Below are 26660 nucleotides of genomic sequence, written 5' to 3'. Positions count from 1 at the left end.
ATCATATATAATATGAAGTGGATGGGAAAAAGCTGTATTAATATTTTACTAAATAGACTAAAAAAGATTTAAAATGTGATGATTAATCAATTAGAATTGCTTACATCATGTTAAAGGCCGAGTAAAAGCTCAGAGCTGCACAAAGTCAACTCAGGGTGCTAGCAAATTTTATTTTCCTTACACAAGCAGTGTAATGCTAGATCAAATATAGACATTTTTCTAATTAGAGACAAATAAATGCTGACTAGTGGAAAACATGATGCTCCACATTGGAGGATCTGGTTCATGCAAAGAAAATCCTAAGTATTTGGAACAGCTTAAGAGATTTTGCAGGGTTTCAAAGTCCCTCCTCCGTGATTAAAAAATGTGGACGCTCTCAATAATTATTAGTTTTATTTCATTTCACTCAGCATATTTGTGTAGTTACATATTTATTCAAATCCATAAGTATCAAAATCAATAACCATCCATGCATCAATGCAGAGAAATGAGACACACATTCTGAGTGGTATTCAGCCTTTCGGGATTCACATTAAATAATGTAATGAAGAACATTAACAACTTTGCATGGCAAAAAGTAGCAATAATGAAGATCATGTTGCTCTTCTGTCCATAATTCTAAAGTTCTTATACAATGAACAGATGCTTTTATTTTGTTTCTGAGTACTGAAAATTCCTATTTTCATATAATCATAAATGTCAGGAGTTTAGGAAACAATTCTCCAATGAAACTTACATTTTAATTTGCAGTGTCTTTTAGTGACAATTTTCCAGCCCCCCCCCCTTTAACAATGAGACACATTAATCACTATGTTACTCTTTGAAAGTATTTCAGAGGAAAAATCTTCTATTTTTTTGAATTCTTCTGTTCCATGATTGGATCTTGAAATGGACTTTTTGCTTCTCCTTCATTTTCATCCTCCTGTAAACAAACAAAAATATCAGTCATCTTATGGGCCTTCAGAAAAAAAAGAACATGCATGTCATACTGCTGCCTGCATATGCAATATACAATATATGCAAACTCTTTTAATTGCTAGACTTATTATTTCAGATTTATAAGTCACTTTTAAACTTTTGAATACACTGCCACTTCCAAAGCAATGTACAACCAAAAATTAAAACAATTATCAGCAATACCGTATATACTCGACTATAAGTCGACCTCATGTATAAGTCAAGGGCAGGTTTTGGGGCCAAAATGCCCCAGTACCCCCCACCCCATCTGCATGCTACTAATTTACTTAGGGCTATAGGAATCTCCCTTTTACATTTGGCCGTGGCACTTCAAAGCCAACAGATGGGCTGAGATATGCTCTTCCTAGACCATAAATTTGAAATGTAGTGTACTGACTGATGGAAAATAAGGAGCAGAGAAAATGATCTTTTCATATGGATTAACTTTAATGTGGTAATGTTATTATTAGAACCATCTAATTAAAATAATAATTGTAAGCCGCTCTGATAGCCATTAGGGCTGAAGGGTGGGGTATAAATACCATAAATAAATACTATATAATGTTATATGAACCTCTCTGTTAGAAAAGTACCACTTGGACCATTTTTTCATCAGGGCTCAAGGAAATGAATTTGAAACCCCTGGTTCTCCATAGCAGAATTGCTGTGAGCATCACTTTCTAGAAAGAGAAGCCCACTGGCCTTTCCCATCCTTTCCAGTTTTTCGGGTCTACTGATGAGTTCCTGTTAATGCAGAGGTTCTCAGGGGCAGGACCCCAAGGAGGGCACAAGAGTTACTGAAGGGAGGCATGAAACTGAGAGAGCTTGATCCCTCCTACTCCTTTTCTCAAACTTTTTTGTGTGTGTTAAGTTAAATATTCAATTTACTTTCAACAAAACTGTTCTAATTTGAATTATGTTATTTTCTTATGAAATGTTAAAATATGTATATATATGAATGTAGAATGAAAATATGTACACTAAAGAAACAAAATATTTGTATTCATATACTACATCAAATTGGGGTGGGATGTCTGCATGTAGATGTAAAGGTGGAGCCCAAGAGTATGAGTACCACTGTTTTAATGGTTCTGAAGGAAATCAGGTTGTCACCCATGTAGGAAAAGTGCATTTGTGTTAGTAGCCAGCCTTTTGTGGAACTCTCATATTACAGAAACCAAGGAGGTCTGCATCTGTTGCTTCCTTATATAGTAAAGCAAAAACACTCTTAGGCCCAAAATACACTGCAGGAATAATCCAGTTTGAGACTGCTTTAACTGCCCTGGCTCAATGCTAGGAATCCTGGGAATTGTAGTTTATTATGGCACCAGAGCTCTCTGACAGAGATGGCTAAATGTCTCACAGAACTATAGTTCCCAGAATTCCATAGCATTGAGCCAGGGCAGTTAAAGCATTCTCAAACTGGATTATTTCTGCAGTGTGTTTAATAATAATAATAATAATAATAATAATAATAATAATAATAATAATAACAACAACAACAACAACAACTTTTGTTTATATCCCACTTTTTGTTAAAACAATCAAAGCGGAATAAAACATTAAAATAATACAGCAATATATACAATCTCCTCCCCCTTAAAAAAAGGATTAAACAGTTCTAACAATTAAAATTACAAACAATAAAATCTTAAAACATTAATACAATAACAGTGGGCAGAATCTTCACATACATATCAATAAATAAAACTTTTGGACCTTACGTATTCTGCCAGTGTTTTTTTTCCCATGATTGGCAGAAATGGTTGCTTCTTTTTCTATTAAGTTTATGCTTTTTCCTGTGGGTATTGCCATATATACTCATCTATAAGACTAAAAATTTATGCCCCAAAATTGACCCAAAAATCCCAGGTCGATTTATTTCCGGGGTCTTTATGATAATGTGATAGCAACTCTTTCAGATTTCCCCATGGGGTGGAAGATAGTTTCTTTTTCTCTTGAGCCAAGCAGAAAAGAGTCTTGAGTGATTAATTGCTGTTAGACCCACAAACAGAGTCCCAAGATAGTTTTTCCCCCTCTTGTGCCAAACAGACAGAGTCCTGAGTGATTAATTGCTTTTAAATAAACAGAGACCCTCTCCCACCTGCGCTGGCCAGCTGAAACCAAAGCTGAAAGAAACAGCCTCAATTAGAGTCTCTCTTGCTGTATGCACACACACACACACAGAAGGAGCCTCCAAGTTTTACCCTCGACTTATCCACAGGTCATGGCAAAATCTATAAGTCTTGACTCAGTAGACATCCTAGGAGACTTACCCAGTGAACTGCAAGAGCCAGAGCCTTGTTGTGATCTTAACTAAAGTTATGCCTTTTTTTTTCAGGTGTGTGTGGTGGCCGCTAGCATAGGCCGATCCACTATTTCCTGGGCTTCTCCCACCATGAACAACCCAGTGTTATATATAGATGGAGTTTCCGCTCACTGGCCCTCACATAGACTTCTCAGTGACTCCAGAAAGGTTGTCAGGGACCTCATTGCTACATCTCTGGCATTTCCCCAAGGCAAAACTGTTACAAACATTATTTCTCTATTGCCAACTCTTTGAATCATCCTGTGATGTAACAGCACTGCCACATCAATATAATTTCTCCTGCTTCTAACAGCTACACATGATACAGAAAAAAATCATGTTTGATAGCACAGAAAACAGCTGAGAAATACAAGGCGACACTATTCCAGTCTCTTTCCCGGTGAAGACAATCTATTATTGTCACCAAAAAACACTCCGAACCTTACCAAAAGCCAGACTAAATGGATCCAGAAAATTCGTATGGTCAAAAATAGCCTAGCGTTATTTAAATCAAAAGGATCTGGAGATGTTTAAAGACAAAGGAGAGTACAATAACATTTTTTCAGCATAGAGGAAGAATGTCAAGGACACACTAGTTATAATCTGGACTTGGGACACCAGTCAATCATGGCAAGCTGCTACTTGAGAACACATTCAGATGCCAAAATATAGCCATAATTTTCCTGTTTTAGTTACTCCTGTCCTTAAAAAAGTAACTACTAACATTTAAGACAGACCTGCTAATCTATACAACATAATTCCTGCACTTTATGTGGATTATTAATTCTTTTACCAGATGCCACTGAGAGATTCTAGAAGGGAGAAATTGGTAAAGCATTAAAAGAGACAATATCTGGCATATTTTTCCAATTGCTGGCCAGCAGTTTTCAGTGAACGGTCTTTAAAATGCAAAAACAACCTTTCTATTTAAAATTTCCTTTTGAACAGTATCTGCTACTGAGAAAGAACTTTTTCTTGGGGGGGAGACTAGATATGCTTTCTTCGCCATTTGATAAAGGACAATAAATTTAACTTCAGAGACACTTTATGTGCTGCAGCATCATATTTTTGTCCCATCTAGCAAGGTTTCATGACAGGTCTGCCAATTTTCCAATTACTTGTACTGCCATATGTTATCTGAAGATCAGTCAGGTCTAAAATAGGAAACATGAGCATGTCAGGCAACAGCATGCTTACAATATTCTACAGCTTCAGCTCTAGGAGTTGGGCTCATAATTCATGGCAAGCTTCCTTGGAACACCCTGCATAAATGAAGTGACATCACAATGCCAGCATCCATAGGAATGAATAGCTCCTTTTATCCAATGCTAAATGGTGACCTCCAAAAAATTAATTATGGAAGTCAGAGCACAAATTCTCATAGCTGCTCAAACACCACCCTGTAAGATCTCTCTTCAGAGAGATCTCTCATAAAGAGATCTTTACTGTATTAGTTGCCCACACACTTAAAATCTGAATTTTAAAGCATTTCAGGCAATAAAAATATAGACTTCAGTGACACAATCAGATCTAGATGCAAACTGACTATGAGGTGCCATCACAGAGTACGTAGCACATCAAGCTGCTGTCTAGTGTTACTACAGAATCCACAATATTGGCATAAAACTGAATTAAAATGTTTGCAAAATAATAACAAAATAAATTCTAACTGAAAATAAATATAAAAAATTAAGAAGGCGGTATTGTCCAGGAAGTACCCTAAACACTAGTAAGATAGTATATTGATCTCTAATTTGTATCCCTCTGAATCTCAAATTGTGAAATAAACTGTGTTGTTTGTACAAATAACCAAGCAGGATCACAACCTTAGAATTTCACTGAAGTTTTAGGTAACACTTTTCATCCTACTTTAGGAAGCATTTGTTCTTTTGTGTATAAAATATTTAACTACTGCTGTTTCTAAAGTAATTAGCAATGTTTGAACTTTCAGCTAAATGGGCTATTTAGGCTAATTATCAAGGAATGATGCTGAACAGACTGAAGTTTAAACATGTTTAATGTATTTGCTTTACTAATTACCATCTCCATTCAGTACAGCTTTCCATCCTAAAGGAACTTACACAACCAGGACTTAATATGTAGGATTTGTTCAGTCTCTTGTATTTCGTGTAAAATGGATTTTGACATGCTATAATACTATTACTTTAAGAGTGTAAACAGGAGATCTGTAGGGGACAGCATTAATGCTAGGAAGCACTACTCAGTTAAGATGAAGGTGATTATGACTGAATAACTTTGTGTCAAAACCTAGCTGTTGTGTGTGTATGTGTGTGAAAAATGTTGTATCAGCCATATACCACCAAACTGGAGTCCACTTAGGGTTGGTTTGTAGTGTATGCCACACATGTGCATGAACACATACACACAAACTGAGACAAGCAGCCCCAAAATTAAGATAATTCACAAATACTGTCAGCAGTAATTTCTTTAATTATGGTTGCTAGGTTATAGGCTACCAGTTATAGGAACTACTGCATGTGCAACCTGCTGTTCACACTTTCCTTATTCAAATGCATAGGCAGCCAAAGTCAAAAGTGGTTCCTTGGATTAAAAAGAAGAAGAATCTGTATGGCAACTATCTCTGTTTTTCCTTTTTACCAATATAGGCTTGGGTGAGAAAAGAACAGAACCTTCTGGGAAGAAAGGCAAAACTGGAAGCTGCTATTCTACTCAACAAGCCTGGGGGCTGCGTTTGTTACTGCTATATGTACTCTGCTTAACCATAGTTAATATAGCTGAGCTATAAACACAGCAGATCTTTGATAAAGGAAAACAGATGATTTAATCACAGGATCCCTTGTTCAGCAGACATCTAGAATGTCTGAAGTGGTGGTAGGTCCTCCAAAGGGACACAGAATATACAATGCCATCTGCGGAGATATTACTGAATGGGACAAAGGCCTCTGTGTGATAAATTTCAGACACCAAGTAAAATCAATAATTCCATAACAATTAATGTCTTATTTGGAATAGCAGTTTCATTCATCTGCCACAGAAAAAGTCTTTTTTAAAAAGAGAGTTTACTAGTTACAATTATACCCCACTTTTCCTCCAGTGAGTTCAAGGCAACATATGCTGTTCTTCTCTTCCCTGCTTCATTCACACAACCACCTTGTGAAGCAGTTCAGAATGAAAGCAAGTGGTTGGTTCAGTCCAGCACTTTATCCAGTACATCACACAGCAGCCAAGAGCAAGGCTGGGGTAGATTGCATTTTATGGGGCTCGTAGATACCACAGTACTTCCAAAGTATAAGAATCAAATCAAAACAAAACAAAACAGAAGAATGTGCCACAACACTGATGGGATGGATAGAATTTAATGTATCATTTACTTTTGGTTTTTCAGGAAAAAAAATACACTAATGAATAGAGATACTTCCAAATCTTTCTCAATCTAACAATTCTGAGATATTTTTTCAGGTTTTAGGGTAGCATCAATGTATTTATTTGTTTTCTGCCCTTGTTGTGACTTGGATATGTCAAATTTTAAAAGGCTGTTGTGATGGTGGCATACAAAGGGTCAGATTTTTTTTGTTTGGTTAAGTTAGCTATCCATGTATGAGTGGCACTTTTCCTACAATCACACTGCTCAGTTTTCCATTTGAGTTACCATGTGCATCTATGCCCCTTCACTTTGCATGGATGAGGGAAGGGAGACCACTGGATATTGGTAGCTGAGTTAGAAGTGCTGCTTCTCCTTGCAACGAGTCATTGACTCTATTTTTCTCTCTCTCTTTTGGAAATATATTTTTATCTGTTTTGAATAAAATGCCAGAAATTAACCAAGAAGAAGATTTCCATCTGTCAAATAGGTCAGACACAGAAACATCCAGGCCCCTGAGTAGATTTCTTTTAAGTAAAAGGACTGCAGCCTTAATCAAGTCCTTGCTAGTTTCAGGTTAGCCAGCTATTGGTTCAAATGACATCTATAAAGTCACAATATGCTCTTATGGAAGAAACAACTATCTTCGGTTTATAGGACAAGGGTAAGGAACCCTGAGCATCCAATTCCTTATCCCTCACCTCCACTGCTACATAGGTGTGCTCTCCATGTGCCCAGTTTACACATTCAACTGGACGTGAATCATTGCATCAAATGGCTATCTCGTAGGGACCTGAATCTGCTTGAAAAAAAGGCACATGAAGATGACTCTCCTAGGGCACCATATCTGCAAACATAATTGGGCTCCTAGTAGTCTGCTAAGCATCTATTTAGTGGAAGTCTAACTGCATGCAATGAGTCATCCCTATGCCCCTGTTTCCTGCTGCTAATAGCCAATACCAGTGCAGAAAGACTGATCCCGATTGGTAGGTGGGAGTAAGTATGCAGCTTACTTACTGGTATCTCACCTGTTTCTGCCAGAAGGATAACAGGGACAGGGTGATGCTTTAACCTCATCCTACTAAAAACTGTTGGGATTTGGAGATATTTAAAGCCTCCCCTCCCAGCAATTTAAGAGAGAGTGGTGGCGCAGTGGTTAAATGCCTGTACTGCAGCCATTCACCTGAAACCACAAGGTTGCGAGTTCAAGTCCAGCAAAAGGGCCCAAGCTTGATTCAGGCTTGCATCCTTCCGAGGTCGCTAAAATGAGTACCCAGACTGTTGGGGGCAAATTAGCTTACTTGCTGTTCACCGCTATGATCTTTGGAATAGCGGTATATAAATAAAACAAATTATTTATTATTATGTGTATAAATAAAGCATAATAATAAGAAGTATCATCCAACACATGCAGCCCCTGGCCATACAGGAGATGTCAATGGTGGGCTTCAGGGCTCCAAGTTTGCTAATTTTTCATCAAGAACAAACAACAAATGTGCCAATTCTGAAATAAACTACAGACTTTCTATATAATCAATTTGACCGAAGTCAGTCAAAGCAGGATGCCAGGTATAGCCAATCCATAGAAGATTTACAGATCAAGGAGGAAAAAAAAATCTGTTGAACTCTTTTAATGAAATATAATACTGTATGTTACAAATTTTGCTTGTTGCTATACAGTACACTTCCTGAGATCCTTCTGGTGAGTATCATTTTAAGCTAAAATATATATTTCCTTTTGTGCACCTCAGCGCAATAGTAGTAAACATCATCAAATGTTGTTCTAGCTCCCTTCTACATATGAAAATAAGTAGAATTTCATTTCCATGTTTTTTTTAAAAAAAAAACCTTAAACTTTTAAGAATAATAATATATTCTGCACAAATTAGAAGGACTGCTTCTAAAATTAAATTGCTGCATCTCTCTGTTAAGAAAACCTGGAGAGGAACAGGAGGAAGGAGAAAGATAAGAAAGATTGACCTGCACCAAAAAGATGGGTTTGAACACTCACTTTCAACTTTCCATTTTAAAGGAGAAGACGAATTTCTCCCTTTGTATCAGATGACAACATGTGGTCTTGAAGAAAGAAGTGGCAGACAATTATTATCTCTACAGGAACCAAGAGAGAATTCTATACATAGATCATACATCATCAATCAATTCATAATGTTAGTAAGAACACAATTGTAGAGATATGTGTAATAAACCATACCTATAATTTGCCCTTCTGTGTAAATCAGCATAACAGACACATCACAAAATGCAGAGAACCAAGAAATAATGTGCTGTTGCTTTGCTAGATATACAGTAAAAGGAAAAGGTACAATTCTATCTATACTGCACGTGTATAATTATGAACAGAAATACAGAGTGGCAGGACTTTTCAGGACAAGCTAAACACATAGGGCAAAATAAAAGAGAGCAGCAATATGCTTTATGAATTAGTCAAAGGACAATTTCTAGCTTTACATGAAATTGGGTAACATGGCAGTATGGCAGAGTGTGTGCTATGGCTCCCAATAGATACAGATATTCCTTCACTTGCATCTGTAGTACCGTTGTTAATACACTTTTCAATCATAGAAAACAGCCTGGTAGAAACTTTCATTTTTCTATACATAATTGCTTTTCTGTGTATGTGAAACCAGAAGTTAAAAAGCCAAATACTTAAAAAAGAAATATATATATTTTAAAAAATAGATCTGTCAAATATATATTTTTGGTGAGTGTACAGAAGAGACTAAAAACCATGTTTGCTAACAGTATTATAGCCATGTTGTCTCTATCACCTATTTTATGGCTACTCTGAGGCCTACTACTATTTTGGGGTTGGTTACTTCTATAACACAGGATATTCGCAAGCCCTATGGTGGCACAGGAGATAAGGAAGTGAGTGTGCCTATAAGCCTCACCAGCAAAATCTGCTCTGCATCTGTGGCCTTTTTTGAACTAGACAATCAAGCTCCCGTGATTCGGTCAACTGCTATAGTTCCATCCTGTGGAATCTTGGGATTTGCAGTTTAGGGAGGGATGTTTAGAATTCTCTCCATAGGAAGTTGCTATGGCAGATAAAGTGGAATCATAGCACTATGTTTATGCAGTGTGAATGGGTCCCTGGAAGCATGCCAGGCCTTCTCGCACTAAATGTGGCCACAGAACCCTAATGATTAGTAACCCTGACAAGGCCAGATTCTGCATCATGGCAGTTCTATAACTCTGTTCAGCTTGATATGAACGAACTCTGTTCATCTCTTTGGATGTTTGTATTCAATTAATAAAAGTCTAATAATTTCCAGTATATGGTGATACCTGGAGGCACAGCTCATATGCTCACAATCTGCAGCTCATATTAATAGCGAAAAGAAACAACTGACATGTGTGACTGAAGATCTTTTTGTACCATATCACACTTGCATTACCCTATCCACCTTCACTTCATAGATTCCTTTGATAGTTGTGCATCCATGGCTATATGAAGCTGTTAGGGAGTCTAATGTGTAGCTTTCCATCACTTTCTTATTTTAAAAACTCATTGTATAATAATAATCATCATCATCATCATCATCATCAAACATAGCTAGCCTAATTTTGTGATATAGCCCTGCCTGTTCTTACCACTTAAAAATATGATATTTATGTAAAAGCCAGATAACAGGCAAAATCAGCCTCTACTCTAGAGAATAACAGTATGCAAAAGATCTTGTAGTATCTTTTAGAAAGATTAAGTAACAAAAATTGTCTTTAAAAGCTCCCAATGAAATCCATGGGCTGTACTGAAAATGTCTTATCTAGAAATCAGAACTAAGATACTCAGAAAGATGAGATGATCCACCCACCTTAATTTTTATTCTGAAAAGTAACTTGGATATTGAAAGTGCTTTCAAAAGTAGACTGCAGGCCATTATAGTCACTTTCTGTCTATCTATCTCTGGACAGTTTAGTGTTGCTACTGCTACTGAATTTTGCACTATGTTTCGGCAGCAATGCAACAGACACTATGGTCATCCCTTATTAAAAAGCTTCACGTTTTCTCAGAGAAGGATTTTGCATTTTCTTTTTATGTGTCAACTGATTTCCTACCCATTCACCTTAACATGCCAAGTTTGAAGGAAAATGTGCTTAAAGGGCAACAGATTCAGATATAAATCAATCCAATAGTTATATCAGCATGGAGAGCATGCTGAACTCTCAAGTGCACAGGGGTTCTTTTTCTATTTCATGCTATATCCTTCAAAATGTGCTGCTGACAAACCTTATAATGAACCACAGTACAGCAATAGGGAGAATGACTGAAACAGCCGGGTATTACAAGCAAATATAAATTTCTTATGATAGATGGCAGGTTCCTGTCACTGAATCTATTTAGTGATAAGGCAGCTGTTTGTTTCCCAAGGAAAGGAGACCCTCACTACATGGATCATTTTCATAGTGACAAGCTTGACAAGTTTGACATTTACTTCATGAAATATTCTGAACCAGCCATCAAGAAAATGCACCCTCTGGGGCTACAGGGAAACTGACAATCTTACCTTTCTGTGTACATCTCCTTTATTTCTCACTGTCAAAACCCAACCAATTTCCTAATGACGGCTCTTTCTGGAACTGATGGTTTTAAAAATTGAGACTATGAGTGCAATAACTTTTAAATGAAAGTAAGAGGTATGCACAATTAATAGGCTGCAGCCACACATCTTTATTTTGCTAAGACAAAGAGACAGCCTAAACTGATGGTAGGAAAAACCCTTAAAGGGAACATTAAAATTATTGCAGTACTGCTACAATGCTCTAGATGGCAATGCAAGATCGTATTAGGTTATTCACATTACTATTTTTTTTTAAAATACAAAGAAACTTTTAGGGTCTATAAGCACCTGCATGTTTATCTCAAAACTAACTCCTTTAATTTGTATGAATATGAAAACCTGAAGGATTTTTAAAAAGCCAAACCACACTCATGGGTCTGCCAGAATTTGTATTTTCCATTTACTTGCTTTTAATTCTGATAAAAGGGATATGCATACCGCTGCAAACTCCTCAAAGCCAAATTTCATTTACTGCTCACTACAGCACTAGGATTTCATGCCAGCTCTCAAAGTCTCCATCTGTTTCTCCTCTTCCTTAGCTTAGAAGGATGCCTCTCCACAGAGTGGCCCTTTTGGCTGCCAGCCACTACAGTTGTGATTTTCAGCTGGGCAGGTGGTGCTTGGAACCAAATACAAGTTCTACCTTAGGAGTACAGCCAATTCTGCTCAACAGAATTCTTGTTTATTTTTTTTAAAACAATGATGCAGGGACATGTTTGCTCATTTCTGAAGGCAGCAGACAGTAATATTTGGAAATAGATTTTAACAGGGTTAGAAGGTTCTTAGAAATCCCTTCCAGCATACCCCTCATGCTTGGAGGCAGGAGGAGGGATTAAAGCACATCATGTCAGAAGTATCTGTGTAGGCTATGAAATAAATCCATTTAATTTAAACCATGTTAAGATGGAACAAAGGATTAGCAATACCCAAACAGTCTTATGAACCCATGAAACACGCATGAAACAGAGAACAACGTAAGCATTGTTCTTAATGTACATAAGAGTCATAACCATTTTTTCTTCTTCGTGGTCTCTGCGAATCATACAAATGGGTTTCACTGCGCCTGCGCAGTGCTGCTCGGAACCTATTGGAATCACTGGGCAGAGTTAACTCTGCAACATATTGAAACTTTTTGGCGATAACTCCGCCCACCCGTTATAAGGCCCCTTCCTTCCCGCTCTTTTCCCCAGTTCCTTTTTTCCGCCGCGCTAGCTGCTTCAGGGAACTTTCGCTTGCTTTGCTTGCTTGGAATCACTTTCGCTTTTTGACCTCGGACTGTATCTTGACCATTCTTTGTCTCCCGCCCCTGGTAACTTCGGACTTTCGGACTGTTGACCTCGTTTACGGATTCTCCCACTGGCTTTGACGACTTTGGAAATGCCTGCGCCTTTCAAGAAGTGCGACATTTGCGGGGGCAAGGTGCCCGTCCAGGACCCGCACTCCTCTTGCCTGCTGTGTCTTGGCAAGAACCATGACACCAAGGCCTGTCTGCTCTGCAGATTCCTCTCCTCCCAGGCCCGGAAGAACCGTGAGTCCCGGCTCACTTCGGCGATTGCTCTTGGCAAGGTAGAAGAAGGGGGTTCACGGTCGTCCTCTGTCCCGCCCTCCGCGCCCCCCCACCTCGTCTCGGGCCAGTGTGTCCAGCGTGACATCGGGGAGAGCCGCCGTTTCCAGCGTGGTGTGTGTCCCGGCCGGGACAACCCCTTCCACCACCTCCGATGTGGCCCGTGGCTCCAAACCGCCCAGCGCCACCGACGAACCCTCCAAGCGCCCCCATAAGTCTTCGGGGACTGAGGGTACCGAGCCGGCCTCCAAACCGAAGAAGGGATCGGAGGGCTCGCGTTCGAAGAAGGCTACCGAGCCGGAGGTCCATCTCGTGTCGCCTTCATCGTCTAAAGCATCCAAGGCATCTCGCCACGCTCCGAAGTCCAAGGAGCTGGCTGTGCCTTTGGAAGGGGCAAAGTCTCCGAGACCTTCCCCGTCGGCAGCGGCTGCTGTTCTCCTCGACCTTCCGGACAATCCGTTCTTCCCAATGGAGGAGCTTCCCAGGCATGGGAAGAAGAGGCACCACGACAAACACGGTCGTGATCCTGCCCCGAAAAAGGCTAAATCCTCCAAGGATCGACCCGCCACCGATCCTCTGAAGGCGAAGGAAAAGAAGCGCTCCCCGTCCAAACAGGCCAGCGCTTCCGCTTCGGCAGCCCCCCGCGATCCGGATCCGACACCGGTGCGGCGGACCCCGGTACCGGACACCCCACTGCCCCTGCCCACCATGGACTTTGTCCACGGGACGGATGACATCGTTCTTCCTCGCTCCCCGGAGCACCGGTCGCCCTCCCATCTGGCATCCGACGATGAGGAAGACCAGCCCCGCGGGCATGACATTCCGGATCTCTTCTTCGACACGCAGTCGCGCCGGTACTACGTGTCGGTCTCGGAGGACAGAGCAATGAAGGAGTTCACCAGGCTGAACCCCCATCCGGTGGACCGGGCCACCCCGTCCAGATCGGTCCCGACCGTGTCGGTCTACGAGAGGTCGCTGTCTTCATCCCGCAGGCGCTCTCGGTCTTCAGCGGACCTCGTTCCAACCCGCCCGAGATCCCAGGTTAGAGTGACGGACCCCCTCTCCTCTGACCTGGACTCTGAAGACGAGCCGATGCTTCCTTCTGAGGCACCCTCGGACCCAGCCTCTCCCCAGAGGATGCACAACCCGGAGCCGTCTTCTCCATCGGACGACGTCAGGTCCTTCACCGAACACGTCGTGAAGATGGCGAGGGCCCTAGACATCGAGCTCGCTTCTGCGGAAGACAACGCTGAGGACCCGGTTGAGCGTCGGGTGCACGGTCGAGTGCCTACTCCACCTTGCCTGCCTCTCCTTCCGTCGCTCCAGACCATCGTGAAGAGGTCCTGGGACTCTCCGGCCACCCTGTCGGCGCCCTCCCGCAAGGTAGAGTCGCTCTACAGAGTCGCCCCGGCGAGCTGTCCTTGGTTGGCCAACCACCCCAGGCCGAACTCTGCCATCGTCGAGGGAGCCCAACACAGCTTCGTCCCGAAGCAGGCGACCTCCCCTGTTGAGCGGGAGGCGAAGAAGGTGGACGGACTGGCCAAGAAGGCCTACTTGGCATCGGCCCCCGGGGTCAAGGCTGCCAACTACACCGCCTGCATGGGGGCCTACATCCAGACCCTCATGGAACGGATCTCCCCCCTCGTCCCGGACGTCCCAGATGACATCCAGAGGCAGCTGGTGGAGATCAGGGACGAGGCCCATTCCATTGGGAGTTGGCTAATCACCACTTCCAGGAATATGGCGGATTGCTCCGGGAGGGCCATGTCAGCATCCATGGCACTTCGACGCCACGCCTGGTTAAGGGCCTCCGACCTCAACCCCATGGTCAGGGCGGCCATCGAGGACATGCCGCTCGACGGGACCGGGCTCTTCCACGCCGAGACCGACGACCGCCTGAACCGCAAGTTCAGGATGAAGGCGGTGGCGAAGAAGCATGGCATGTCTTCGGCACCGGCCTCTCCGTTCCGGAAGCGTCAGCGCCCGTGGCAGCCGCAAGGTCAGTCACAGGGGACCTTCCCCCGGGATCGGCAGTCCCAGCAGCAGGGCTCCCAGAGAGACCGCTTCCCCTCGCAGTCTTCCTCCTCCTCTGGCCGTCGCAACTTCCCGCCTCGGTACCGCAAGTCCCGCCGGCAGGACATCGACCAGGGGAAGAAGAGAGCCTGAAGGGATGCAGCGCGCTTCGTCTCTCCTTCACCCCTCTTCTTCCTGGACATTTTGAGGCCCTATGTTAACACCTGGGCCTCTATAACACCGGACTAGTGGGTTCTCAACATCGTCCGCAGGGGTTATGCCCTCAAGCTCCAAGAGCTCCCTCCAACTGGAGCCTTCATGTCCACTCCCCCCTCGGACACCCTTCTCGACGAAGTGCGCGCCTTGCTTGGTAAAGGGGCAATCTCCCCTTTGCCGCCCGACCAATGTCCTCGGGCCTTTTTCTCCAGGTACTTCACGGTACCGAAAGCGGATGGAGGCATCAGGCCCATCCTGGACTTGAGACAATTGAACTTGTTCCTTGACTACCGTCGCTTTCGAATGGTAACTTTGGCTTCCATTCTGCCTCTGCTCCACCAGGGCCTGTGGTTCGCGACCGTCGACCTGAAGGACGCCTACTTCCACATCGGGATCCGAGAGTCCCACCGGAGATTCCTCGCCTTCGCTGTCGGCTCCACCGCGTACCACTACAACGTGCTTCCTTTCGGCTTGGCCACGGCTCCACGAGTCTTCACAAAGTGCATGGCACCGGTGGTGGCATACCTTCATCAGAAGGGCTTCATGGTCTTTCCCTACCTGGACGACTGGCTGTTTGCAGCCGAATCCCAAGACGAGCTGCAGGAAGCAGTCTCATTCGCCTTGCACCTCTTGGATTCCCTCGGGCTGGTCGTCAACAGGGAAAAGTCCCACTTCACACCGACCAGGCAGGTCAAGTTCATCGGGGCCATCCTTGACTCCGAGAACTGTTTAGCCTTCCTCCCTCCGGACCGGTTTCGGGCCCTGACAACGTCCCTCAGGCCGTGCATCTCCCACAGAAGAGTGAGAGCCAGAGACGTCCAAGTCGCCCTGGGCCACATGGCATCGACGACATTCGTCACTCCCTGGGCAAGACTTCGTCTTCGGCCCCTCCAATCCTGGTTCCTCTCCGTCTTCGCTCCGGTGGAGGACCCTCCTTCAAAGTGGCTCACGGTACCGAGACCGGTGGCCGCTTCCCTCAGATGGTGGCTAGACAGCTCCAACGTCTGCACCGGGATGCCCTTTCATCAGCCCCAGGCGCAACTGACTCTGACAACCGATGCATCCCTGGAGGGATGGGGTGCCCACCTGCTCGACCTCGTCGTCAAAGACAGGTGGTCAGCACAAGACAAGCTCTTCCACATCAACGCCTTGGAAATGCTCGCAGTGGAAAAGGCATTGAGGGCGTTCGAGTTCGCTATCACAGGAAGGGTGGTCCTCCTGAGGACAGACAACACCACCGTGATGTATTACATCAACAAGCAAGGTGGTACCAGATCCAGGACCCTGCTCGGCCTCATGCTCCGCATCTGGGACTGGTGCATCCAGAGGCGCGTCCTCCTCCAGGCGATTCACCTCCCCGGGGAGGACAACGAGTTGGCAGACCGGCTCAGCAGATCTCCATCGGTGTGCCACGAGTGGAGGCTCCATCCCGAGACGGTCAGCGACCTCTTCGATCGGTGGGGAACCCCCCGGATCGACCTCTTCTCGACCAGGTGGAACAGCCACTGTCCCCAGTTCTGCTCCAGGAAGCGATTGGACGGATCCCTCGGAGACGCATTCGCCTTCCTCTGGACGGGGGAGCTCCTCTACGCCTTCCCTCCGTTCCCTCTCATCATCAGGGTGGTGTCCAAGATGACAACGGACCGCTCGCATGCGATCCTGATCACCCCGTGGTGGCCGAGACAGCCGTGGTTCGCATCCCTTCTCCACCTCTCCAGGAGATGCTTCCTCCGTCTCGATCCTCGCCCGGACCTGCTGTCGATCCAGGACGGACGAATTCTCCACCCCGACATCGAGAGCCTGCCGCTGGTAGTCTGGAGGATTCGGCCCTGACTGCCTTGCCGGAGGCAGTGAGGACGGTGATCCTGGCTGCGAGGAAACCTTCCACCCAGCGCTCTTCTGCCCTGAAATGGAGGAGATTTTGCCTCTTCCTTGACCAAAGGGGCTTGTCTCCTGCTCAAGTTTCCACTCCAGTGGTCCTGGAGTTTTTGATGGCACTTTTGGATGGAGGGCTGTCTCTCACATCCATCAAATGCTACCTGTCTGCCATTTGTGCCAAATATCAGTTCGGGGGGAGGTTTTCTTTCTTCAAAGACCCCTTAGTGAAGGGGTTCTTGAAAGGTTGTGCCAACCTTTATCCTCCTGTGTCGGTACCAACGCCGGCTTGGAGCTTGGAGTCGGTACTGTCCGCCCTCCAATCCAAGCCCTTTGAACCGATGGCCACAGCGGACTTGAGACTATTGACTTGGAAAACCGCTTTTCTTGTGGCCATCACCTCTGCCCGCCGTGCGGGCGAACTCTGTGCTTTACGGAGGGACCAGCCATTCTTGAGGTTCCACAAGGACAAAGTGGTCCTCCGTACGGACATCATCTTCTTGCCGAAGGTTGTGTCTGCTTTCCACATGTGCCAGGACATTGTGTTGCCCACTCTCGCATCCAACCCGACGTCGGATGAGGAGCGACGCCTACACTCTCTTGATGTCAGGAGAGCGCTGGCATTTTACCTGGACAGAACTGCTGCCTCCAGTCGGTCCGAGAGACTTTTCCAATGCTACTCGGAACCGAAGAAGGGGTTGCCTGTGTCTGCGCAGAGGTTGTCCAAATGGGTGGCTGGTACCATCCACCTCTGCTATGAGCTGTTAGGCAAACCTCTCCCTGGCAGGGTTCGGTCCCATTCCACAAGGTCAATGGCAGCATCCTCTGCATTCCTGTCGGGGATCCCCTTGGAGGATGTCTGCAAGGCTGCCGTCTGGTCCCAACCTCTGACTTTCATCAAGCATTATAGGTTGGAAACCAGGGCCATCCGAGACGCAGCTTTCGGGAGGGCTGTGTTGGTTTCAGGGTTGCATTGATTGCACTACTGATGGTTGTGTGTTGATTTATGTACAGTTGACACTGTTTACATTCTGTTCTATGTAGGTTGGTTATGGGACCGGTCTTGCATGACCTCTTGTTCCCTACTCAGGTCTAGCAATGTTGTTGCTATGTGTACCTTCCATGAACAGAAAAGACTGACGCTTTTTATGGTTCAAGGTGTTTATTGTATAATAAATATACCTTTGGTTCACCATAGCTTTGGTTTCAGGACACTCCCTCCGCCGTATACCTTAGCTTGTCAGTCTAAACCCATTTGTATGATTCGCAGAGACCATGAAGAAGAAGGACAGGTTGCTTACCTGTAACGGTATTTCTTCGAGTGGTCATCTGCGAATACATACAAATCCCACCCGTCCGTCCCCTCAGTGTCCTGCTCTCATTGGCTCTTTCCATCGCCTGCTTGGCGGAAAAATTGCGGAACTGGGGAAAAGAGCGGGAAGGCAGGGGCCTTATAACGGGTGGGCGGAGTTACCGCCAAAAAGTTTCAATATGTTGCAGAGTGAACTCTGCCCAGTGATTCCAGTAGGTTCCGAGCAGCACTGCACAGGCGCAGTGAAACCCATTTGTATGTATTCGCAGATGACCACTCGAAGAAATACCGTTACAGGTAAGCAACCTGTCCGTATCCCAAATCCTCTTTTTTCTGCCAATGCATTTGCTCAACAACTTCACATATTTTGCTTGGTACACAGAAAGCATGTTCTCTGGTTTTGTTTAATATTTTGATTTTATCCTGCCCTTCCTCTGAAGAGCTCAGGGTAGCGAATGTAGCCCTATTGCTTTTATCCTCATAACTATCATCCTGGTAGATTGGCTAGTTTCAGAGTTTGAATGGTGGAAAGTCACTCCTTAGTAAACTCTATGGATGAATAAGGATTTTTTTGGGGGGGGGGGGGAGTTTCCCAGTTTTTAGGCCAAATGTCTAACCACCACACTGTTATTGTACTCAATAATATTCAAGTATAAATAGATATTTTAAGATGTGAGGCTAGGTCAACAAGGGGGCTAATTTCTGTTTGTTCTTTATGGAGCTTTGAGGAACCTTGGATAGGCCTGGCTTGCCACTCTTAGATGTCACTTTGTCTTGGGAGACTACTTTTGTCTTAATCTTAAAAAACAAAAACAACTCCAAAATTAAGACAATTAATCTCTCAAGGGTTCCATGTTTTGAGTTCTACCATATAGCAGTCAACACACATAGAGCTGTACTTAATTTCCATTGCTTGTGGTATACAGGGGAAGCCATTTCTTTGCAGTACTTGATGTTCACTATACATCACTGTGGGGTAATTTTCCTCTCTGAAACATGATCCTCTCATTTCTACTTTCTTTTATTTTGGGTGTAAGAGGGGTGTTCTGTGGTTGCTTTCCACAAAATAAAAAAGAATTTTTGGTCCTCCATAGCTTCAGGCTTAAAAGTCATGGTACATACTCTCTATCACTTGAGGAGAAACTGCTGAACCAAAGACATCAGTTACACTCCTGGCACTGGTTCCTGATTTGAGATAGTCCTCGCAAAGCACCCACTTCTGGGATAGGACCGTGAAAGCAGAAGTCAGTCATCTGAGTTTGCTATAATGACCAGAGGTGGCACTATTTTATGGAATTCTGGGAAAATCAAATGATAGCTTGCATCAAGCAGATGTAAGTCTCAGGGGACTCTGTCTAAGAGTAGAAGTCTTTGCAGCTGCCCAAGGATGCTGAATGCAGATCAGAAGACTGTGTTCCAGTCCTCAAAGTATTATTATTATTATTAACCTTTATTTATGAAGCGCTGTAAATTTACACAGCGCTGTACATACAATCTTTTTAGTTAAACGGTTCCCTGCCCTCGGGCTTACAATCTAAAAAGACATGACACAGAAGGAGAAGGGAGTGGTGGCAGGAAAGGGTAAGAGGTCCAGCAGTTCCTCTCTAACCTCCAAGGCCTGGACCAAGGCAGATGGACTGGAGGGAGGGCTTGGCTTCAAAATGGAAGGTTAATCTTCTTCCGGGGAAAATACATACAGTACTCTCAAGTAGGATAATACATATACAGTACATAGCAATACAGGAAATGGTTTGATAAACAGGCACCAAAAGAACATCAAATAGTAAGCAACAATTATGCAATGCCTGGGAAGGCTTCTCTGTAAAGCTATCTTCATGTCCAAGAATACCCATGTGCAACTATTTTGGAATGTTAGATTTGAGGCATTGCTGTGCCATGTTCAAATTTCTGATGCATGCATTTTTTTCAGATGTGATCAAAGATTTTACACATATTCAACACATAATCATCCATAGTCCTGGTATTCTACAACACCATAGCAAACCTGACATTGTATACTATAAAAGGTATCAGCACTCTACAGCAAGTCTAAATTTATCTCAGCTAATGAAAATGATTATCAAATGGGGGGACATTTTATGTAAAATATGCACAATGCATACTACTGACTAAAATTAATTAGAATTTTAATGTTTTACAATTCCATCATAATTCTTGAAATGGTGCATTTATTTCATAGCAATAAACACTCAGATCATTAAGTAAAGTTCAAAATCTGTGTTACGTGCTTCATTTAGCAACCTCTGCCCACTTTCTTCTGTCTTTCTTGATTCAGTTTTCCAATGCATTGGATAAGCAATTGAGAAACACAATTAAATTTCCTGATGCTGCATATTTGGAATTCTTATTTCATTTAGTATAAAGGGCAATTAATTTACGATTCTACACTGAATTCCCACATTGGTGGGCAATGATAGGTACCGAAATGAACTTACAGGAAATGCTTCATTAAATTTACTGTAAAAAGAAATGAAGTCGTGCAGGGGGTGTAGCAGGAAAAATCATATTTAATGAGATAAAGGTTAAAGCTGTACAATAAATTTAGAGCAACTAAAGAATTCTTAGCACATCCATGAATCTGGAAGCACACCAACTCAGAAACATGAGACTCAAACCTAGCACATGCATAGTCTGAAATATGTTCCTTTGTAAGCAACAACAAACAAAAATTATCCAGATTTTCAAAAACATACAGAATGTATAGACATTATAACCTGCCCTTGTGAACAGCAGGTAATAGATGAAAAGGTTAATCAGAGTACTATACAGTCTGATGCTGATACACTGAAAATCCCCAATCCTCTATCAGATGAATCCTGGCTACAAAAAGTCCCTCCAGATAGATTATCTTGAACTACTAAAAACAACAACAGCAACAACAACAACAACAGACTCAAACATCTTGAGAAAAAAGTTATTTCATCACAGACTGTAGTTGTTAACTGATATGTCCCTGGTTAAAAAGCTTTGGACTGCCAGTGCTTTTATTCCCTACTTTCATTATATCTATTCTCACATTGAATTAGTATGGTAAGGATGAGAACTTTTCAGTTCTTGCTCAAAGAGACGGAGGTCTCTGGAATGGGAGACTTTGCAAATAAATAATAAAAAATAGAATGGATACTGCAGAGCCAATATTGGATAAAGGAACAAATTTTTTTAAAAGATGTTAACCTCCATACTGGCATTTATCTTGTTTGCTTCTTCTCTCTCACTTATGGCTTTTCTATAATAACCAGCAATATAAGTTGGAGTCAGGAATGGGCTGGATGAGGGAAAACCGACTCAAATTGAATCCAGAGAAAACGGAGGTACTAGTGATAGGTTCCCCTGGTCCAGGAATGGCGGTGGTTCCACCTGTCCTGAACGGGGTCACGCTCCCTGTGAAGGACTCCGTGCGCAGTCTGGGGGTGCTTCTTGACTCGTCGCTTCACCTGACTGCTCAGGTGAATGCGACGGTCAAGAGCACTTGTTATCAGCTTCGGCTGATTCGCCAGCTGCGCCCATACCTGGCCCAGAGGGACCTAGAAACTGTTGTACATGCTCTGGTAACTTCGAGACTGGATTTCTGCAACGTACTCTACATGGGGCAACCCTTATACCAAACTCGGAAGCTGCAAATGGTGCAAAACATGGCAGCCCGGCTGGTCACTGGTGCGTCCAGGACCAGCCATATAACACCAGTTTTAAAAGATCTTCATTGGCTGCCCATTCGCTTCCGAGCTCCATATAAGGTGTTGGTAATTACCTATAAAGCCCTAAATGGCTTGGGCCCAGGATACCTGAAGGACCGCCTCTCCCCATACATTCCGCCTCGCACTCTCAGAACGTCTGGGCAGCAGCTACTGAAGGTGCCTGGGGCTAGGTTGGCCTCCACCACTCGGAGGTCGTTCTCCATAGCTGCCCCAGCCCTTTGGAATGCGCTGCCCACAGAGCTCCGCTCGTCCACCACCCTGGCCCAATTTAGGAAGGACCTCAAAACCTTCCTATTCCAACAGGCATTCCCCGAAAATATGTTTTTATTCGAATTGTTTGTATTTTAATTATGTTGTGAGCCGCCCTGATCGGAGGAAGGGCGGCATATAAATAAAAATTTTATTATTTATTATTTATTATAAGACAGCTGAGATAATTGATTTTTTTGGTTGGCCAATTAAAGGTATCACTGTTTTGTGGATTTTGGATGTTATACTTTGCTACATGGCCAACATGCTTACCCCTGGATATGATGTTATACCAGTTATTTGGTATAAATCCTGTGCATGTTTAGTTAGAACTAAGACTAACTGTATCCAATACATTTACTCTTAAGTGAACTCTTGAAACCGAGAAGAATACAAATAATAATAATTATTATTATTATTATAAATTCAAAAAAAATTGATTTTGCCATTTTATATAAAGGATGCCATTTTACTACCCCACTGCATATGAGTGGACTTGAGCATCCACGGATATTGATATCCACAGGGAGTCCTGTAATCAAACCCCAGAGGATACCAAGGGTCCACTGAATAACATTACACTACATGTAAGGGAACCACTCGCATTATTACATTATAGTGAGTGCCTGACAATTTTTCATACTGAAAAGTGAAATTATTTTTTCATTCTCCTGAGTGAGGGAGACACACAAGCTAATAATAATAATTCTCCCCAAACCAATAATAATAATAATAATAATAATAATAATAATAATAATAATAATAATAATTTATATTCTGTCTTTTCCCACTGGGAATCAAGGTGGATAACAACAATTGTAAAAACATCATAAAATAAAATTACAATTCAAAATACACAGTCCTCTATCCTGACCCTCCTCTGAATAAGCACTTATGTTCTATGTTCAATAGGATACCAAGTTACATTCTATACTTGAATGATTTTATATATTTTATTTTAAAATGATGATCTTTTCATTGTGTTTTATTGTAATTTTGTTGTTTGTGAGCTGCTTTGGATCTCACACTGAGAGAAAGGTGGCATATAAAGGCACTAACTAACTAAGGAAAGCTTCTCTGAGAGTATCCCATCATCATCATCATCATCATCATCATCATCATCATCATCATCATCATCATCATCATCATCATCATCATCATCCTATTCAGGATGAAGAAGCCACTGAATATGCTGTACTGAAGGAAAGCTTCCCCAGCCAATTTATTTTGGAGAGAAGATGTCCTGAAAACACACAAGCAGTTGTTTCTATTTTATTGAACATAATATATATGTGCGTGAGCATACTTCAAATTATTATTTACTTTGTGGGCAGTATTCACACAATGCCTAGCCATGAAACACTACAAGTGTTATATATCTGCAAATTATTAATTTACAGAAAAATCCACCCAAGTGCTATCTTGTATTTAACCTGGAATACAAGCCTCCTGCTGAAGTGTCAAAGCCAAAGTACAGAGACTGGTCTGGTCCAGACATTGGCTGTGATCCAGTAAGTGAGCATTGCCAAGTACAGCTAGTGCCTTCCCACTGTTAGCAATTCAATGGTTTATGCTTGCAGTTTTTGGCTTTCGACAGTAGACAGTGAGACCTGGCTACACACAATGTTCTCTGGCCTGTAGCCACTATGATGAACACAGTTATTTACGGGTGCTTTTGTACAGTTTTGAATAAACACATGCAGACTTAAGCAAGATGCTAAACAGAATTAAATGATTTAGTTGTATATACAATCTGAAATTATCTTATTGCACAACGTCTAAATAAGGGTCCGATGTTTAATATAATTTCACTGTAATTATAAACATGTATGTCCACTTTCTACAACAAGTGTAACTATGATTTCAGTTTAAGAACTTCCAAAATTCATGGCCTCTGTAGAAAATATGTAGAATTTATACCATTCTTACATTAATAAAACAACTAAAATTTTTAACAAAAATGGACAGAGACATAATTATTGTTAGAAATGTTAGTTGAAGTAACTTCAGCAATAATGGAGGCAATGGACTCTCTCTTGGAAATTCAATAAATTATGAAACACAAGCAAATAGACTGTGTCTTCTGTAGCTACTCCATTTCACATCAGATGGTATGAAGAAACAAAACTAAGTCCCAAAAATTTAAGCCAATAGACAATCGTACAGGAGAAGAAGGTCTAATATGTAATACAGTGGTACCCCGGGATACGAATGCGCCGGGTTACGAATTTTTCGGGATACGAAAAAATCCCATAGGGATTTATTGCTTCGGCTTACGAAGGTTTCTTCGGGTTACGAAAAAACCGCGGCGCTATTTTCCGCCACCGGAGGGCAGCAGAGAGCTATTTTTCCATTAGCGCCTATGGGAATTCGGCTTACGAAGGTATTTCGGGTTACGAAATTAACCGCGGAACGAATTAATTTCGTAACCCGGGGTACCACTGTATCCTCACTCAGGCTGTGAAGGTCAATAGCACCTGTTGGCCCCAGAAGCCACCTGCACACTATTTAAGTTGAAATGGAATCAAATAGGCCTTTTCAATTTGTAGAAAATGAAATCTGGGGGTTATTAATTATAAATCAATCTGAAATCAGTAAAGGCAGAACAAAATTAATGTATTTGTATATACTTGACCCTCGATATCCACAGATTCAAGAATCCAAGGCTTGAAAATGTTCCCAAAATATATAAATTCCAAAAAGCAAAACGTTTTTGCTGTTTTATATAAGGATCACCATTTCACTATACCATTGTATTTAGTGGGACTTGAGGAACCATGTAAAATCTAGTACATTAGAATTTTTGTACTTCTATTTCTAAATTATAAAGTAGAAAAGGGTACATTTCGTATGCATATAAAAGAATAATACACTAAGAAATTTTTAAAAAATCCATCCACATAATAGAGCCATATGCCCCTGCTAATATTCCTGCTGTAGTTTTCTAGACCAGATTTAGTTTTTAGCATGTTTCTGTCTGACATAATGTGTTCCAATCCAACGCACTGGTTCACAACTAATTCTAATCCTTTATTTCTAAGGCAGGGGTTCCCAACCTGTGTTCCAAGGAGCCCTTAGGGCTCCACACGCACTTCCCACTCTGCAGCCACTCCAGGAAAATGAAATAAATACAAATTGAATGAAATGGAAGAATAAGAATACACACACACACACACACACACACACACACACACACACTCCTAAACACCTTTAACTTGTAAGACATATGGCAGGCCTCTTAGGGTCTCTGCCACAGAAATAAGGGCTCTGCAAGTCAAAAAATTTGTGAACTCCTGTTCTAAGGTGTATATTAGTGCATGAATCCTAATGATAGGCTCAAACAGAGTAAACTAATTGAATCAATGGGACATACATATATGCTGAATCGCCATTCCATAACTGATTCACTTGATGTATTCCAGTTTGGACTACCAAAAGCATTCGGGTCTAGGTCTAAATACATGCTCATGATTCCAATCGGATCCTCTCACGTGCTATAGCAAGGACAAGAATTACCGGGAATTAGTGCTGATGTTCTTGAACTGCAATGAACTGCAACTTCCAACATGCCTTAACATTGGTTATGCTAGCTGAGGCTATTGGAGTTGCTGTCCAACAACATTGGCTACATTAGTGTAGAAATGTGATAAAAGATTAGCATTTTATTGCTAAAATAATTATTTATGTAGTTAGAACATTATATCAAATTATAATTTTATATAAGTCATCTTTAGTCCTTCCCATTAGCTACTTTTCTAGAACCTGCTTTATGGTTTACATATTAGTAATAGGACTGTACTAAAGAGAGTAGTGATGCTCACTTAAAATTCTGCATCTTTTCTGTTTCTCATATACATTTACAGCATCTCCACCTAGAACTGGTCACTGTGAGTAAATGCTACACACAGAGGTTGCTGTTAAATCATATAGTGATATAACAGTTATACAAAATTGATTATTAAGAATCACAACAGTTACCGTATTTTCCGGTGTATAAGACGACTGGGTGTATAAGACGACCTCCAACTTTTCCATTTAAAAGTTAGAGTTTGGCATATATTTGGCATATAAGACTTCCCCTCTTCCAACACATACTAAGACTAAGAGATGCCTCAGAGAGGGGTGTCTTTTTCCCCTCAGCACACTTGGGCTGCATCCACACTGGAGAAATAACCTGGTTTGGCACCACTTTAACTCTTTTCTGGCTCAAGGCTATGGAATTCTGGGAGTTGGAGTTTGTTGTGGGCCCAGAGTGGACCCCACAACAAACTCCAACTCCCAGAATTCAATAGCCTTGAGCCAGGGCAGTTAAAGCAGTACCAAACTGGGTTATTTCTCCAGTGTGGATGCAGCCTCCCTTTCCTCCCTTTCTAGTGCAAAATCCTAATTTTGCGCCATTGAGGAGGGTCCTTGCAGCACCACAAAACCCACTCTGGGGTTTAAAAATAAAAGATCCACCCTTTCCCCCTCCTTTCCCCTCTTTCCCTATCTCTTGGCTTTCCTTCTATATGAGTGAGTGAGAGA

General features: G+C 42.5%; 1 protein-coding gene across 1 annotated transcript in view; it reads right to left on the bottom strand.

The window, feature by feature from the left end:
• Nucleotides 1-378: 378 nt before the first annotated feature.
• The window catches only part of PHF14 (PHD finger protein 14), a 176566-nt gene continuing 150284 nt past the window's right edge, over nt 379-26660 (bottom strand). The window contains 1 exon segment of the mRNA XM_042474907.1: nt 379-922. Within this exon segment, the coding sequence (XP_042330841.1) occupies nt 848-922 (75 nt within the window). The 3' untranslated portion in view covers nt 379-847.

This window comes from Sceloporus undulatus, chromosome 6, assembly GCF_019175285.1.
Source record: "Sceloporus undulatus isolate JIND9_A2432 ecotype Alabama chromosome 6, SceUnd_v1.1, whole genome shotgun sequence".
Taxonomy (NCBI): domain Eukaryota; kingdom Metazoa; phylum Chordata; class Lepidosauria; order Squamata; family Phrynosomatidae; genus Sceloporus; species Sceloporus undulatus.
The sequence above is the reverse complement of the archived record's forward strand: the minus strand, read 5'-3'. Positions and strand labels throughout refer to the sequence as shown.